This window comes from Hyposmocoma kahamanoa, unplaced genomic scaffold, assembly GCF_003589595.1.
Source record: "Hyposmocoma kahamanoa isolate Upper Pololo Valley unplaced genomic scaffold, ASM358959v1 66, whole genome shotgun sequence".
Taxonomy (NCBI): domain Eukaryota; kingdom Metazoa; phylum Arthropoda; class Insecta; order Lepidoptera; family Cosmopterigidae; genus Hyposmocoma; species Hyposmocoma kahamanoa.
In genome coordinates, this window is record NW_020653854.1 from 8,432,516 (window position 1) to 8,452,246 (window position 19,731).

At 36.6% G+C, this 19,731-nt stretch overlaps 1 protein-coding gene across 1 annotated transcript in view; it reads right to left on the reverse strand.

Annotated features, from left to right (window-relative positions):
* Window positions 1-12,603: 12,603 nt before the first annotated feature.
* The window catches only part of LOC113231721 (trypsin alpha-like), a 21,423-nt gene continuing 14,295 nt past the window's right edge, over window positions 12,604-19,731 (reverse strand). Inside the window, exons 5-7 of the mRNA XM_026466204.1 lie at window positions 17,157-17,276; window positions 13,611-13,757; window positions 12,604-13,071 (exon numbers count right to left, since the gene is read on the reverse strand). Coding sequence (XP_026321989.1) covers window positions 12,859-13,071; window positions 13,611-13,757; window positions 17,157-17,276 — 480 coding nt within the window. The 3' untranslated portion in view covers window positions 12,604-12,858. The remainder of the gene's footprint in view (window positions 13,072-13,610; window positions 13,758-17,156; window positions 17,277-19,731) is intronic.

Consider the following 19,731-nt stretch of genomic DNA (forward strand, 5'->3'; position numbering starts at 1 on the left):
AAATGGAATTTTCTTAATTAGTGTTCGGTACTTGGAAGCTTTAATTTATTTTTTTATGTATTTTATGAAGTTTCTAAAGAAATAAAAAACATAAGTTAACTTTCGCGTTATAACGCGAAACTACTACGTATACGTAGTCTTCAAGAACCGAAGCCTTTTTTTGTTTAGTAAATGGACTTGCTCTTGACAGTGATCAAGGTAGTGACCTAGCCCTGGAGCTAAGATAGGATCTACGATGGATCGAGCCCCAGTAGATACCTATTCAGTCGCACCTTAAAAATACTCGGGTTGTATTTCAGGTCGCAGGCAGAAAATTCCCTTCCTGAGCTGTGCGCATAATAACAGATGACGGAAAGCGCTTAGTACCCCTGAAGCGAATATCGATCAAGTAAGGATGATGTCCGATGCGAAAGGGGGCAGGCGGGATGAACCGATGGAGCTCATGGGCATACCGAAATATATTCTGTAGACAACCGACAGACAGGCAACTTTACGCCAGTGAGCTAAACTGTAGTTTAGATTCAAGCTAATCGTCACCACTAAGTCTCCCGGCTCTGCATTCAACCGAGTCCAAACCTCGTGCTATAGTGCTATTCAGTGTTCCGTGATGGCTCGGTATAATATACGGCAACCCATTCATATACTTTTAAAATAGCTAAACTTAATTGAAGTGACAGTAAAAATTAGGAACAGTGATCTGCGATCCAAAACACGAATCGTAGATGTGGGCCAACAAGCCGGTAAACTAAAATGCGACTGGGCGGGTCACAACTGCCTCATGTCAGAAGAGTCATGGGCGAAGACAACCACAGATTGAATCCCCAGAGATAGAAAACGACCATGCGGCAGGCCAAAGGGTCGATGGAGAGACGTGCTAGACGTGCACCTAAAGGAATGGACCTCAGTGGCACAAAACAGAGAGGTGTGGAGAGAGGGGACGGAGGCCTTTGCTCATCAGTGGGACAGTATAGGCTTAAAAAAAATTGCAGTCGACAATAAAACAATCATTAAGTTTTTATTACTCCGTTACAGTTCACTTATACGACCAATTCGTTTCAATATATTTCCAACAGTAATCACTCCAATGGAAAATTCGACTTTCGAATACTACAGAACATCGAGTATATAATATACTCGATGCTACAGAACCATTAAATTCTATAATTTTCAAATATCGAAGTTCAATCTGCCTGAGCATCTATTCTCAGAGTTATAAATACCAGCAGCTTACTTTACTTTGAAATAAAGGACTTTGTTGAACGAATTTAATTCTATTCTTAGTTGGGGCAACAACGGCAAATAATGGGAATAGTCTTTTATATTTATCTTGAAGAAAATGGGGTATTATAATACTTTACTTTATTTAGTGTTCGTAAATATGTAAACGACCTTTAATTATTTTGCGTTTGGACAAAACATTGTAAATACGCCGCTGGATCACGATATAATTTTACCTGCATTTTTTCTAAGATTCGTTCAAGAGGCCGCCCTAGAACAGTCTCCACTACGTGCTGGACTGGATGCTTTTTCTGTGCGCACTTTCGCGACGAAGAACTAACCTAACCTAGACATTTTGATTATTGACTATTTTGTGTCGTTTATTATCTGCTTATTACTGATAGTGACGGTGAATATTTTGGAGCTCCAACAAAAGTAGTGCATAAGTGCAGAGGACCACTGTGACGTCATCCATCATCTCGCACGACGAAGAGTCGAATAGACCATGTTCACATAACGAGCGTTCATCGGGCGTTTTGCTAACGCGCTCTTACAACTTACTGACTTTTGTTGGCAAACCAAATGGGAGCCTGAGGAATTCATAGTGGCCGTCTTCAGTTATAAACGCCGTTTTACTTACTGATTGAGGATGCATAGCTATTTGATAGTACCCGCTTTTAAGATCCAGACTAGTGAAATATGTATAGCCTTGAAGCCTATCTACCAGATCTTCAATTCTAGGCATAGGAAACTTGTCTTTGACAGTTATTTTGTTAAGCGCACGGTAGTCAATGCAAAGTCTTTTTTCTCCGTTCTTTTTATTGACAAGCAAGGCAGGACTCGCGTATGGCGAGTTACTTTCACGTATGATCTTATTTTCTAGTAATTCATTAACTGTCTCGCGGATAATTTTCCTGTCCGAATTGGAGGATCTAAAGGGTCTGCATTGAACCGGGCGCAAATCAATCAAATTAATCATCATTTCATGACCACTCACTTTACCTAACTCTCTTATATTTGATGCAACGCAATCACTATACTTTCTAAAGAGCGCTATCAACTCATTGTGATGTGTGTCAGTATCTAAATCGGACTCTTTTATATTATGACAAAATTCTAAAAATGATTTTGCATAATCAAATTTGAATATGTCACCTACTCGAGAGTACATTAAGTCAGACCGTTCTGTCACATTCCTTCCAATAAGCAAGTTACAATCAACTAAATCATCTATAACGTAAAAGTCAATATTTTTTACCTGCACAGAATCCATTACCAGGTCAGTCGATACCCTGTGGGTAACCGCTTTAGAATTGTTTTTTGAAAAACCTTGAAGTAAAACAGGAGAAGTGAGTTTAACGGCGGTCAAATGGGTCTGATTTACCAGTGATTCTGACATTAATGAACAACTACTTCCTGTATCAATAAACGCTTCATGTTTAAAACCATTAATTGAAATATTTTTGACAAATTTTTTTCTGGGGTCTACATTGGAAACAGTGAATATGAATTTAGTTTCCTGTTTATTTTCGGATTTTGTTACGTTTAATTTATGAAAACATACAGATTCTAGATGACCCTTTTTACCACAAAAGTCACATTTGTTTATATCGCACTGGTTACGCTTATGATTACCTCCACAGAGGTAACACTTGATCTGTTTACGGCTCTTTGCCTGAACTGTGTCGTGTGTTCTGCTACTGGAGGAACTTGACTGGATATTTGTATTTGTTGTTGTGTTTACTAGATTAGAGTTATTTGAAGAATTATGCAATTGCAACGTCTTAGACTGAACGTCGCGCACATTCGTACCTAACTGTTTCGTATTCTTTGATTTAAATACACGACCATGCAAAAAACTAGCTAAATTATCGCAAGATACGAAATTACTGGCTTCTATTGAGGCACCAATACCACTATCGCCTATATTTCCAACTATAATTGAAATTACATCTTGTTCGGTGAAATTTAACGATAATTTATCTATTTTGCACTTTTGTTCAAAGTAAAATTCGTATAAAGACTGATTTTCGACGGGTTTCTTATCAATTATGTCGTGTAATAATTCGAACATATTCCGACGTATTTGGAAACTACCCGTTAATTTTCGCTTCCAATCGCGCCATTTCCAAGACGGCCAACCGTTTTCGGTACGTAATAAAGAGTCGTACCAAACCTTAGCGGAACCTTTCAACTTATTCAGAGCTTGATAACGCGTCACTTCGTCGGACCATGCAAAAGTGTTAGCGTAAGATTGGATAATACTAAGCCAAGCATTTACGTCATCCTTTAACGGATCGAATTCAGGAATGATATGGTTCAATATCAATGTATTATTTGTACTTACAGTTTGTGTACCAGATATGCGTGATACCTTAGTCTTCCGCTTCCGCGGTGGAGGTGACGGCGTTCTAGCGCTGTATGAGCTCGTATTTGAGCTTGTACTGGAACTCCGAGCGCGTTTCCGCTTTTTAGAACTTTTATTGCGACTACGCTTTCCCATTTCTCGTGTTTCGAATCTCACTTCCGATGTTAACTAATTATATAAATTACAGATATAAAATACAGACGTTTTAGTGCTGAACTGCGTTTATTTAGCCAATAGCTCCTATCTTTACAATTACAATGCTTCGAACTAAACAGTTACTTCACTTTACAATTAATTAATTTAATTAGCCGTTTAGAAAAAGGAAATATCTAAGCGTGGTATTTTAAACTGAAAAATCGACGAATAACAAGCACGTTTCCCGCGCTGCAGGCGCTTTTTTTATACAAACTCGCTCCCCACTTGAAACGTTTGGAGCGAAGACAACCGCCGTTGCACGAAGGCGCTACCGTCGCACATAGTACCAGTTATGATCACTGGTAGCGCTTCTTGTCTGCTAAAATCGAGTTTGCCAACACTTTTGTACGTAAATCGCTGTAGGTGTTCACATGCGAGCGGCCAACAGCAACGCACGCTCAACGCCACGCTGTATGTTCACATGACAAGCGTTCAACGCGCGTTATGTTTTTGAATAGTGTATACACGGCGGGCGCTTTTCGCGCGTTGAGCGCGTGAATAAATCCGTATTAAAGTCTTCTGTACCCATTTCTAGAATAAAAGTTCAATTTCAATTGCAAAACACGAATCACCGCGTCGAAAACGCGCTCTCATGTGTACGGCAGTACGGCAAACCTATGATCTCAAAGCGTGCTTCAACGTGTGTTCACATGTGCCCGGCGTTAAAGTAGGTAGGCTGAGATGGGATTGGAGATGGAAATTATCCGCGACCAAAATTACTATTTCACATTTTATCCAACCACCCAAAAAATATAGTCTGCTTCTATAGAATCACTGAAATCACAGTCATAACTGTAAGTATTCTAACTTACAACTTTCGTCAATATTTAGTATAAAATTACTTGATAATAACTATTTGTATAAGAACTGAATAAAATATGTGAAACAATATACAGGTGTCGCAAGGCTATGCGACACGGAGGAAAAGACTTTAAATGTAGACATACTTTAAGGCGTCATTATTTTGTTTGTAACAAGTAAGTAATACTGGATATGTAAGACGTGGAGCCTAATGGTTTGACCTACCGATGAAGCGGATGGCACCAAGTAAAAGCCGCAATGTATTACAAAACATGAGGTTGAATATTATTTTCTCGAAGTTCATACAAAACCAAAACAATTGTTTTTAAAATAAATTATGCATATTCTGATTACAAAATCACTTGCCCGTGGAAGGAAACGTCCCTGTTTACCCGTTTACCTACAGCTATGGTGCTTTTGCTGTTTATAATGGCACAATTATGCATTTTTCACGTTTTCGACTGGTGTTTATCTACGATAACGGTCAAGCGCGTTCTGAAGTCTAGCAGCGGCAAGTAAGTGAATTTCACTTCCTTTGGGCATGCGAAGTACGTACACTTGCGGCGTCTATATAGATATATGTCTTTGGCCTAATCCCTCACCTGAGAGAAGAGGAGATCCGTACCCAGCAGTGGGCACGGATCTCCTCGTATAAATAGGTCAATGGTGATGATGAATCGGCCTCGTAAAAATAGTGGATTTTGCTCACTTTTAGTCTTTAAATGCAGTATTAGGTACTTACTTTTAAAAATAAAACAATGTTTCCACGAAGCAAAATATTGTATTCTACAATGTTAATCCTACTTTCCCTCCGCATCACACAGCAGTGGGGCACTCTATATAGACAAAGCTTCTTATAAGCGTCGTCGAATTTGTCAATAACTTCCGGCAAACAAATGGTCATGTACCAATCACTATTCACGGTACAATTATTCTCCAAAGCAACTGTAGCCATGTGCCCAGTTTTATTAAAAAAAAGAAGCAATCATCCGCTTAGAAGCACTTGGTACGCGCGCCACTTTGGTTGGTTTCGGCTCATCTCGAAAGAGCCATACGCTCGATTGCTGCCTTGTTTTGGGATCGTAACTATAAATCCATGTTTCGTCACCTGTTACTATATATATCCCACACCAAATTTGACGCCACTTCGTTGAATTTGGTAAGCATGGCATTGCACAAAGTGACCCGATCCGTTTTTTGAGACTCAATCAAATTGTGTGGGATCCACCGAGCGCACAGCTTTTTCACACCCAGGTGTTTGTTTATTTAGTATAGATTGTATTTGACTCATGCGATGCCTACAGATGTCCGAATCTCGTGGTATGTCATATACTTGTCTGTTTTGATCATACGACGCACAGCATCCGCACAGCATCCGTCCATCCACGGGCGACCATCATGAAATTCGTCACTGAGATTCACACGACCGCGTTTGAATTCTGCAAACCAGCTATAAATAGTCTTCTTGCATGATACTTCATCGCCAAAAGCAGTTTAAAGCCGAGCGAAGCTCCGCTGAGCTGTTAAATTACACTTAAATTCGTAGAAAATCATACTACGAAAATTTTCACGAGTTAAATCCATGATGTTCTTGATTATTTGCTAAATGTGATTAATTTTGGCGGTGTGTTTTTTGTTTTTTCTTTAAGCAACTTCAAAAAGGAGGAAGTTCTCAATCCAACTGTATTTTTTATACATATGTTACGCGATAACCACGGTATTTCGGAACTGATTTTGATGATTATTTTTTGTTGGAAAGAGCTTACCTCAGCAGTGACCCCATTTCCCAGATCCCAATTTTGAAGAAAATATTCCACCTATAAGTGTGGCAAACTAGGAGATGAATCCGGTTTCGCGCCCTTTCCGGTAATCGATTTCAATAAAACTTGGCAAATACATGTATATTCCACATGCTTTTGAGATCAGTTTTTTGGTACTCTGTATTGAGATTTCTTAACAATAAAACTGTAACTAAAAAAACATAGAATGTTTGCCAGAAGTTTTTGACAAACTCCGTAAGAATAACCGTGAACACCGTATCATCTTGCACCACGATAATGCCAGTTCTCACACGGCCAGACAGACTAATGAATTTTTTAAGGTGAACAACGTTGACCTTATGAGCCATTCCGCATACAGTCCCGACCAGGCACCTTGCGACTTTTACTTATTTCCAAAAATTAAGAACCAGTTTCGCGGTCGACGATTTTCATCACCTGAAGAGGCTGTCGAAGAGTATGAAAAATATGTTTCAGAGAGATTTTCACGGAGGATTGGCATATATGTTTTCAAAATTGGTTTATTCGTATGAAAAAGTGCATTAACGCTAACGGAGAATACTTTAAGAAACAATAAATTCATTTCTGACCATTTATAGTATTTTTCAACCGATTTCAAAAAAGGAGGAGGTATTCAATTCGACTGTATGTTTTTTTGTATGTACGTTACGCGATAACTCCGATATTTGTGAACCGATTTTCATGATTCTTTTTTTGTTCGAAAAGGGGTACTTCCATAGTGGTCCCATTTCATTTTGAAGAAAACCATCCACCTCTAAGAGTGGCTGTTCACGCATGAAGATTCATTTTTATAAATAGCTCCTAATTTTTATTATAAGGAGCAATTATTTTAATGGTTGATTTTGCTATTCTCCAATTCAAGGCGTTTTTCTCTCAACCGAAAACCGATTTTTGTTATCTCCTGTGTCAAGTCTCGTATAGTGGCGAACTAATTGATGAATCCGGGTTCGCGCACTTTCCGGTAACTGATTTCAATAAAACTTGGTAATTATATATACTTCCACGTACTTTTGAGGTCGGTTTTTTTAGTACTCTGTACTGAGGTTAGGTTATTTCTTATTCATTCCGGAAACTTATAGTGCGCCCCACCTATAAAACTTCCGAAAGAAATTTTAACTTACCGACGTAATGTCATATGATGTCCTTCATTATTATGAATTTTAGTATTTCATAGTATTTCCGTATGAGGCTATAGTTTAACAAGGACAAACAAAGTTTATGAAATTTATAAGGTCACCGTTACTTAGACGTGAATTACTATAAAAAGGATTAACAATCGTTTTCGGTTAAATATAAATGCAGTTGGTAGACTTGTATTACGTCTGCAAGATTTTTTGGAACTTTCAATATTTCATTCGGTTATTTTTTGTATATTTATTTGCACAAAAGTTTTCGGTAGCTTAGTAACATACATAATACAGTAATATTTATGACTTAAATATGTAGTTTTCGGACTTTCTACCCTATTAAAAATTTTGACTTCAACGTATGTGGCATAAAGCGTTAAATGAATTATTACCTGTAAGCTTACGAATACGCAGAAAGGGTGCGTTCTCATTATGTCGTAACGTTTTATTTATCGTTGGGCGACTGTCGCGTCTAGCCTGTTCCCACACTACGACCATCTGTCGTGACTGTGAAGTGGACGTTTATGTTATCGTTGAACGACTGTCGTGTCTAACTTTTCCCACTAGATCGTGACGACAATTTATCAGTTCAGTCGTCTTGTAGTTTGCACGACAAAATCGTTTGAAGCTGCAATTATCTGCCTTCACATCTTTATCGTAACTTTTTATTTATAGTCAGACGACTGTCGTTCTAACTCTTCCCATTGTCTCGAGTCTCTCGTCATAACGTTAAAAAAGCCGTTAATTAAACACGATTAAATGAATGACAGTTAATCGTGTTGTTCTATATGTGAACAATATCATTTAAATATAGAAGCCGCGACACTTTAAACTGCACAACTATATGTCGTCACGACATAATGAGAATGCACCCTTAGACGTCAATAATGTAGGTACTGATATTATCCTATACCGAGGCGTGACCGTAGAGGTGTGTGTAATTAATTACCAGATGCTCAACCAGATTTACCACAAATTGATCAAAGCAGGCAAACTGGAGGAAGTGTGATACTGTGCGAGGGACTTCTAAAGCCACAATCTATCTAACGGTGTACATTAGGTTCAAATATGATATTGTATGTAATTAAAAAATATACGTAGATATCGCAACATCTATATTCCAGTGAGATAGACAGATAACTTCATTTGCTACAATCTTAATATACTACTTCATATTAGGCCACCCGTGCACACACATTCTTCCAGTTATTTTCATGGGTTATAAGTACAATAACCTATATCTTTTCGCAATAGTTAAAAAAAATAACATCAATTTTACATAGGGCGCACTATAAGTTTCCGGAACTGGTCACTTACATAAACAATATTTAAAAAGTAATTAAAACATTTGGAAATGGATTCTTTGGCTGTAGAATACAGTTTGTTTCATCTGGCAGTCACTTGTTATTACACTGTGGCGTCATTTTAGAAATAGGTTGTCTACATCACCATGGATTTAACTCGTGAAAATTTTCGTAGTATGATTTTCTACGACTTTGAGTATAATTTCACTGCTCAGCGAAGCTTCGCTCGGCTTAAAACTGCTTTTGGCTATGAAGCACCATGCAAGATGACTATTTATAGCTGGTTTGCAGAATTCAAACGCCATCATGTGAATAATCTCAGTGACGAATTTCGTGATGGTCGCCCGTCCACTGCTGTGAAGAACAAAAACATCGATGCTATGCGCCGTAAGATCAAAACAAACAGGCATGTGACATACCATGAGATTCCGGCTCATCTTTAGGCATAGGCATGAGTCAAATACAATGCGTCAATGGATTTATCTATTTATGGATAGTTACGATCCCAAAACAAAGCAGCAATCGAACGTATGGGGTCTCTCGAGATGAGCCGAAACCAACCAAAGTGCCTCTAAGCGGATGATTGCTTCTTTTTTAACTAAAACTGGACACGTGGCTACTGTTGCTTTGGAGAATCGTTGTACCGTGAATAGTGATTGGTACACGACCATTTGTTTGCCGGAAGTTATTGACAAACTCCGTAAAAATAACCGTAAACGCCGTATCATCTTGCACTACGATAATGCCAGTTCTCACACGGCCAGAGAGACAAATGAATTTTGAAGGTGAATAACGTTGACCTTATGAGCCATCCCGCATACAGTCCCGATCAGGCACCTTGTGACTTTTATTTATTTCCAAAAATTAAGAACTAGTTACGCGGTCAACGATTTTCATCACCTGAAGAGGCTATCGAAGAGTATGAAAAATATGTTTCAGAGATTGTCACGGAGGAGTGGCATAAATGTTTTCAAAATTGGTTCATTCGCATGAAAAAGTGCATTAACGCTAACGGAGAATATTTTGAGAAACAATAAATTCATTTCTGATCATTTATAGTATTTTTTTCTTATTCATTCCGGAAACATATAGTACGTCTCATGTATTTTAACCAACCAATAGTAGATTATCCATAAAAACAAGATCTAAAATTTCAGAGAACCTGCAGTAGTAAATTTTAATACATTACATTACCCAGTTACAACGTTGTTCGCTATTTTACTCGTTTCGTTTTCCTATAAAACTTACATGATACCTTTGTCGACGTATTCAAAGAGGTTGTTACGTGCGTCCTTGACGAGCTAGCTTCAAGCTTATTCAAACCTAAGGGTCTCTATAATTGAATGGACAATATATTTACAAAGCCGCCTCTCTCACTGATCGAGCTAAGAACCCAAATAAAATAAATTTCATAAAATATGAAACGTCTAATTGAGTGCGTACCTTCATGATGGTTTATTATTCAGTTTAATTTTTTCGACATTTTTTGTAAAGAAAGACAAACTAAAGGACGAGTAACGCGGAAAGGGGTTGACTGTGATCTATCCAAGACATAGAAGGTCTGTCTTCAGCAGTAAATGTGGAATAGCCGTTTAGTCGAGTAATATTGAGTTCGGTAAACGCATTTGACTTCCTTGAATTATGAGTAACAGTAGAAGCTCTACTCTAACTACAAAGAGCTCCTTGTGAAAGATTTCGTCCAGGGAAGTACTGCCACCTTATCTAGATGCGTACACCTTATCTACGTCTAGACGTGGAGAGATTCCTTTCGTTCACCCCAGAAACTGCATTTTTTTAACTTTATAATTGTTTCTCGAAAATTACAATTTAGAGCTGTATCAAGACTAGAGTCATTAGGTATTTTTTGACAATTGTCGCTTAAAGTCAGGTGAAATTACCAAGAGTGTGTCTATTTTTAACTGACTCTAAAAACAGACTTCTCAATTCGACTGTATTTTTTGTGTGTGTATGTTACGCAATTACTCTGGCATTTGTGAACCGATTTTCATTATTCTTTTTTGTTGGGTAGAGAAAGAGGGTACCTCAGTATTGGTCAAATTTGAATTTTGAGAAAGTGTTCCACGTCTAAGGGTGGTAAACTAGGTGATGAACCTGGTATCGCGCACTTTTTTTCATAAAAAAATTATAATTATACATAAAAAAATTTGTTACTATTAAGTTACATAGGAAATTAAACCATTTTGCCGGATATAAATTGCGTACCTATATTTGTTTTTTCAAAAAAAACAACGTTTCGGGCCCTTTACTAATTGGTTTGGTTGATAAAACAAATATATGTGACTTAAATCCGGACAAAATAGTTTCATTTATTATGTGTAACAATCGCAAAAACCTAAGAACTCTATATTAACGTCGAATTGACGTACCCCAAACAACTTTTGATAAAAAGGGTCTTTTTCACTTCTATAGCAAAGTGATTTGACTATTATTCTAATTTCACTGTAAAAGAAACGACCCTGAATAGAAATAATTATAATTAAAATAGACAGAGTCATTTCGAAAATATTGACAATCTAATAGCAGGACTATACAACGTCAAGCAATAACTTTTGTTTTATGACTTTTAATAATTCATCAAATTTTACTTTCACACAAAACTAAAAATATTTAAAGAAATCGTTCTAAAAGGTGATAAATAACTCCGGGCAAAACGCAGGACGACGCGGTGAGGGTCGTTCAGGGATGACAGTCGCACATTTGAAATTACCTTACTACCAAATTCTAGGCCTGGAACGTGTCAGATAATACAACAAAAGTTAAAAGTTTATTTTTGGGAAATTTATTATGTTTTGTAACAAGTCAAAAAGAAAATGTGTTGTTTATGATGTCAGTAATATGTCCTGCTAGGTAACCCTGTAAATAGCAAAATCAACGACGTGAATATTTTGAACGCTCTTTGAACGTAAATTTAATTAATTTAATAATTCACTTTTTAATACGAATATTTTTATTTACCGCCCTTTTTCCTAATAACATCTAATCCAAATGTAGGCCCATTAGCGCCCCGATACGTCAACTTGACGTTATTTTGTCATGAGTGATGTGAAGTAATTTTGAGCGTCGTGTGTTGACTCTAACACGTTAGCATTGGGTCACAAACACAGTCTTCTACTACACGTGTCTTGCTACATGCTCTTCTTAAATTAAGAAAATCTTATTACGAAATTCCGACGTGTGTCGTATAAGACCTGGGAGCAGCAATGAACGCGTTCAAAATTTATAACCCCCTTAACCTTTTAGTTACTTTGCAAGAAGCAAATTGTACCCGCCTCAAATACGCTTACCTTAATGGCCGATAATTTTTCTCGGTTTCGCATTTCTCCACCGCTGCTAAGGTTTCGTAAATAATATTTTTATTAGGTTCTTAAAAATATCAGTATTACCCTGTTTCTGTTTGTTTACACAAAGAGGAGCGATAGCAAAATACTGGAAGATTATAATGGTTCAGTGTTATCGCTTCGTTGTCATCTAACATCATAACCTGTAAGTATTTATAGTTCATGACGATACATGACATAGGTACATCGTTTTTCACTATTATATTAAAACCATTTGCACGTATGATTAAAACTTTGAAGATTTATTATCATAATAACAATAAAGATTTTATTCATATGCACATTTTTACAATTTTTAATAAAGTATGTGGAAAAGAAAGTCGTACATGAAAAAAAATGTCTTGTCCGATCTTTACGTCCAGTAAGTAGGACCGACCGAGTTATTTATACATGTCACGGCTTCATTACTCCACAAAGTGCGGATATTGTGGAGTACATACGTATGAAAGTCAATGTTACCCTGAGGGTCTAGCGGTTCGGGTCCCGCCACAAAGTGAATTTTAATTCATTTGTGGTGAGAGTACCAAGTCAACATCTGTCGACCTTCATGAAGGAGGAGTTTTGACCGAAGGGCGTCATGTATATAGGTCATGTTGCCTGAATTAAATAAATAAGTACTATACGTCCGTAAAACAAATAAACATTTCTGCTACACTGAGCCTTTATTAAATATAGCAAACTAACAACTTAGGCAGTAATAAATATTAGCACAGAAAGCAAAAGCAGCATAAAGGCACCAGGAGCAAAAGTGGAACTTGATCTAGAAACAGTTCTGATCCACGTGGTGTAGTTGTTTACTCTTGTATAAAGTTCAGGGAACGTACTAGGTCCACAGTTTTGGTCATAGAATAAGATCCCTGTAAGAGTGTTGTTGCAGACCAACGCATTACCAATGTCTCCCTGAAAAAAAATAGAATTAAAAAAATGTGTCATCACATCAGTCATCACAGAATGGGAAAGGGCAGCAAATTATGACAAAACTTTGATACAAATATGAAATTTTTCTTAACTGTCTAAAAAAAAACTTAATCATAAGCAGCATGTAAAGGCTGATTAATACTATCCGTCATCTGCAAGATAAATGCTTAAGCCATTTAAGCCACATTGGCCCAAAACGATTTCTTCATAATAAGCACAAAAAGATTCGATAATAAGTCTACAAAATTGTACAGTTAGTGGTGCGTTTTGTATGGAAATTTTTTTCTCGAATTATTTTTTTTTGCTATAGTTTTTTACTATCATAAATACTATCGGAAGCTGAGTAGGAGTCATTAGTCACAGTTTACAGCACTTAGTTTAAAAAAATATATTTTTTACCTTAAAACCCATTATTGATATTTTAGTCATAGGTATTCGGGTGAAAAAAAATATCAAAATCATCCAATATAATATAGCTAGCTTCTCTCTCAGGTAATTAAAATTTGGATTTTAATACGTACCTGACATGAAGTAGTTACACTGTTCAACGAAGCCGCGCAAAGCATTGTAGGCATTATGTTCAGCATTTGTAAATTTGGATTGAACACTAATGTGCACATGTGCTGATTGTAAATGTACTTCCTGGCAAACATCAGTTGTTGAGAGGCCTGTAAATATAAGATTAATTAGAAATAATAATAATAATAATAAATTTATTTATATCAGAAAGTTACAGTCTAATTTCACATTTCCAGTGGTAAGCTTGCAGTGTTGTATTTAGGGCAAGACTTCTGTGACTGAACTAGATAATTAATTACCTGTATTTCAGACACCAGCGCTCTTCCGTGAATACAAAAACATTTGACTGATTTCAAAAATAACATTGTCTTCTAAAGTAGGTCTAGGGACTTTTGAGTTTAAACGAAAATGTCTTATTCGTCACCCATTAGCACGTAGTTTTAATATTGTAAAGAATTTGAATTGTCACAACTCTTGATATACGTAAGATAAGAACTCAAATTTAAGTAGGTACAAGTTTTTCTTCTTGTGTCCAGCCTCGTAAAATTCTTTCTTGCGTTTATAATAGAAATTTGCTAGAATGCTTCTGATAAGTAAGGAAACTATATTAGGAAGATTATTTGTAAATTATAAATAAGATAGTTAAATTAAAAGACTCGAGGACGGTAAAGCAAGAATTGAATTATGATAACATTGTTCTTATGAACCTCTGGCCACATACACATTTAATTTGAAAAAATAACGACATTACGTGTTTTAGTTTCGAATTAACGTTATGGTATATATATGTGACCAGCGGCATAGCTTAACCAGACAAGTAGGTAACGCCATACAAACGTAACAGCGCAGCTTGTTTTTGTATAAACTACGCCGAGTCTTCTCTTCACCCATACCCGCAATGTGCGTTCTACCTGTTATGACATACGGAGCCGAGACGTGGACTCTCATGTTAGGCTACTAATTAAAGATCGCTTAGCAAGCTATGGAACGACCTGTGCTCGGAGTTTCTCTAAAGGAAAAGGTACGGAACGAGATTATCCGACAGAGGACCAAAGTCGTCGACCTAGTTGGTAGAATAAGCAAGCTGAAGTGGTAGTGAGCTGGCCATATCTGTCGAAGAATCGACAACCGATGAGGGAAGGGAGTTCTTGAGTGGAGTAAATGAAGTGTACGACGCCCTCTGGCCAGATGGAGTGACGATTTGCGAAATGCTGCTGGCAGCAGATGGATGCGACGAGTTGAGGACCGGGCGAAATGCCACGCATTGGGGAGGCCTATTACCAGTAGTGGACTGCGATAGGCTATTGATGATGATGACGCCAATCGTGCGCCGTGTATAGACGCATTCTCGTGATGATGAAAGGCGTCTGGGAAAACCAGCGCTAGGCGATGCAAATGCGTCGCGATATTATGCGAGTGTATGCGTCCGTACATGGCACGCGACGGGCACGCACACATACAAGCCACGGTGCTACGTTTGTATGGAGTTTTACGATACTTGTCTCCTTGTCCTATGCCAGTGCCAGGTTCATATATTATAATAATAATCATTTATTTGTTTACCATTAATCATAATGGTCTTCATTTTATAATAGGTCCACACAAAAGCATAAATAACAACGTGTTAGGCGATTGTGAGAGAGCGGATCCTGTACTAGGATTTCCTATTCCTATCCTAAGGATTCCTACCCTGTGTTACAGTATTCCGACCCCCCACTCTCAGACTCGATATAGAAATAGATTTAATAGCTAGTACTTCATAATATACATGAATGTCGTTGTCATAATGAAGCCTCTTTTTAGCGTTCCTCTCAAAATATGTCCATAGTGTTTGTAACTACAGTTCAGAATGGGATGGTTTGGTTGACGTATATTATATTATCATGATATTCGATGTAGCTGGTTGATAACTAATACCAACTCAGTCGACTGTGCCCATGAGACTTGTTTAAAAAAACAAATATAAGATGCGAAAAAATGGTTTCGTTTCCAATGTGTAGCAATCGTATAAAAATAAAAATATATGGTTATTTTTAAAATACTACAACCTCGTACGACTACATTAATAACATCATAAGCAACAACTTTGGTTCTATGACTTTTAATAATTTATCAGATTTTACTTTCATACAAAAATAAATAGATTTTAAATAGACCGCTCTAAAGTAATAACCATGTGCAGGACAGGGTTAGGAATCATCGCGGAAAACGCTTGCACCTTTGAACTTATTGTATCACATGCAGATATAAAAGATAGCACAACAAAAACTTAAAAGCTTATTTTTGGTAAATTTATTATATTTTGTAAAAAGTCATGGAACAAAAGTTGTTGTTTATGATAATATAATCCTGTTGTTAATATTTTAAAAATACCCCAGCATATTATGAACATTTATGCTATAAAGCATGATCAAGGATCGATTGGAATAGAATAGAATTTTAATAATTAACAGAAAAGTGACATTTTCAATTTTTTTAATATATATTTTTTTCTAAATACGAGAAGTACTTTTGACAAATACAATAAGAACACTTTAGTATCGTGTTGCAAGACCTTAAGAAGTCGAACCTTGTTTGAAGTTTTGATAGCTTAACAATTAGATTAAATAACAATTAGAAAGTGTATCCAATATAATCCATTGTATTTCACTTTAGCTTCTCTTCGGCTAGTTTAAAACGATATTTTCGCACCCAAACCTCTTGGTTGCGGATCTCCTAGCAATGCGTACTCGTATGTACTTCTAAACTAATAAATAGTTTTAAAGAATTACCAAAATAATATCATGGATAAAGTAGGACAACACATCGATTATGAATTCTATGGATATTATAATACGTCATATAATAGTTATTATATTACTAACTTCTTGCAAATATTAATGTTCATCATCATCATCAACCTATTTATAAGTCCCACTGCTGGACACTGGTATCCTCTCTGGCGAGGGTGTAGGCCATAGTCCGCCACGCAAACCCATTGCGGGTTGGGGACTTCACACAGAACGTTACAATCACTATGTTTTCCTTTACCGAAAAGATCATGGTGAATTTCAAATTAAATTTCGAACATAAATTCCGAAACCTCAGAAGTGCGAGTCCGGATTAGAAACCACGGTCTCTGCTTGAGAGGCGGTAGATCAAACCATTAGGATACTACAGCAAAGTACACTCAAATAAGTGAAATAAAAGTGTCTAGTTAATTTATCTTTGCATTCAAACTTGACATCCTACAAGAATACTCGATACGACCACCGGAAATCATTTCATACAAAAACAAATTGTAGTTTGCGTATTTACAACACGCATAATTAGCTACATACACACAATCACATCTGTATCCCCATAGGATATTAGGTTATTAGGATATTAGGATCGAAGTGTAGGTGTAGCTTTTTCTAAATTAAGCTTTTTCTAACTTACTACTATTTTTTCTTCTTCCCTTTCAGTTTCGCCTCTCTTATTTCTATGTCTCTTTTGAGTTTTTTAGCTGGACACCATATCTGTCTTAATATACTACTGCGAATATTTAACTTAAGCATTATACTCACAACAGCACTATTATTCATGCCACCCCATCCAGCAACTGTGCACTCAGTAAAATCAACAGGGTTGTATTCAACAGCTGGTAGTGCTATAGTAACCGCGGTCGCCGGGAACGGTGAAACCAGCTTTAACAAAAAAACAAAATTATTATTATTATTATTTTTATAACACACACTCAACATAGCCCCGCACTAGGGAAACCCTGTGTCGCAGGTGCCATGGACACACATATAGACAACCACAATTTACACCCAAACTCACGAGAGAAACAAGTGTAGGTCATACAAATATTTCTCCCGGCCCGGGAATCGAACCTGGGACCTCTGCGTGGCAGTCCGGCATGGTAACCGTTCGGCCACAGAGGCAGTTAATTGATTAATTAATTTCAATTGCATTGTAATCAAGACATGTAAACATATAAGGTACATTATTAAAAGCCTAGGTAAAAAAAATATCGGCAAAAATGATGGGAATGAATACATCAGAATGCTCCATAATACTGAAAAGGTCACAAGACGTCGACAGGAGGCAATCTTCATGAATGAATGAATGAATGGATCAAATAAAATTCTTTTTTTAAGAGGTACGCAGTCGAGACAGCATTAGTAACACTAGAAGTGCACAAGTACATTACAGTATCATATATAAATAAAGACGACGGAAATTATTATTAAGAAATACGAAGAAGATGAAAAGAATAAGTAATATCAATATTGAAATTTTTTAACAGAGAAAATATCACCTCGGACCTAAATAATGTGCGATCATGGCTCATACTGGAACTAGAACCCAATGACTATGGTCATCGCCATCGTGATCTATATCATCTTCTATCTTATCGTACTTCATCACGATGACAAACATGTATCACATTTTAGAAAGGCGGCTACTACCAATTAAGTGACACGGGTAGCGGCAGTAACTTCTGGGCTACAATAAATAGTGTATGTCACCGATACGATAAGAAGAAGATGCCTGGGGTTGTCATTGGCAGTTGGGTGTGTTTACCCACAAAAACTCGAAAATTGAGATTTTAATGCCAAATTGTAGCTTGTCTTCTCTTCTACATTTACAAACATAAACTAGTGATTTGTAACTTCCAAAATTAAAAAAAATATATAAAGACAGTAAACAAAAGTATAAAAACACATAAAAACAGTTGACATAAAATCCATTAAAAATCATGAAAAAAATCATTAGGCGCCATTGTCTGAAAACTATAATGACGTTGGTTGGCATTTGCAGCTATACCCCAATGGGGTATGTTTGTACGTATTAATTATTTGTGTAATGCCTATAAGTACTAACATTGTTTGCAATACATAGATAAATAATATGCTTTAAAATGTAAATACACCCAAAAGTTGCAATTTTCCACCAAAATGTCCACTACTATACATCAATTTCTACATAATAATGATATATTTTGTGTATATTTTGTACTCGTATTTAGAAAATATGTGATTCTGTGACAAATAATAAATTATTTATATACTTCATAATGCCTAAAATGACTTCGCGACGTAGTAAAACTATCCACGGGATATTCACAATATTATTGATTATGTACATAATCCAGAAAAATGAATAACTTTTAATCAATACGCCTCAAGACTTACTGCAGATCGATCGCGCATTTATCTAATCTTTTCATAGATATAACGATACATATATGCGTGCGATAATCTTTGTGTATAAGTACATACATAAAATGATGAATTGTATCGATTGTGCAAAGTACAATTTTGGCTATTTATAATTTTTTATTTATTTTATATTTAATATCGATTGTAATGACCATTAGAATGTTTTGCTACTATGATACTAATTTATTTTTGTACAATTATTCCACTACTACATAGATCGAACACACAGATAAATTGCTAGGACCTGACAGAACCCGAACCTGTGACTGTACATAAATTATCAATCAAACAATCAAAGGACTGTCTTCGTGGCCGAACGGTTACCGTGCTTAGCTGCCACGTAGAGATCCGGGTTCGATTCCGGGGCCGGAAGAAATATTTGTAAGGCCTACATTTATTTCTATCGTCAGTTTGAGTGTAATTTGTGGTTGTCTATGGCGGGGCTACGAATTTGTGCGTTATTATTATTAATTTAGGGCAAGCCCTAGTTGGCGTATTGTCACAGGTTCGAGTTATGCCAGATCGAGAGAATTCTTTGTATTTATTGGTCTTTGCATTAATAATTACTTTAAAAATGCTTTAAAGTTCAAATCAGTGTCATATTAATTCCGAAGAAATGACAAGCTGTGAATCAGTCAGTGCTTCTACCATGAGATTACAATAACAGTTATCGCTAGCGACTGCGTAAAATGTTTGTAAATAAAATGTTATTTATTCTTGTGGCCGTTAGGGGCGCTGTATTATTTGTCATACAAAATATGACAAGTGTGAATTCATTTACACGGTCGCTAGCGACAACTGTTACAGTAAACTCGTCGTAGAGGCACAGGCCTTATACCGCGATGCCGTGTTACGTGGGACCACCATCGATACAAAATTACTTTAACTGTTTTATGTGAACGAGTCATTATGATACTTTATCATTCCATTTCAC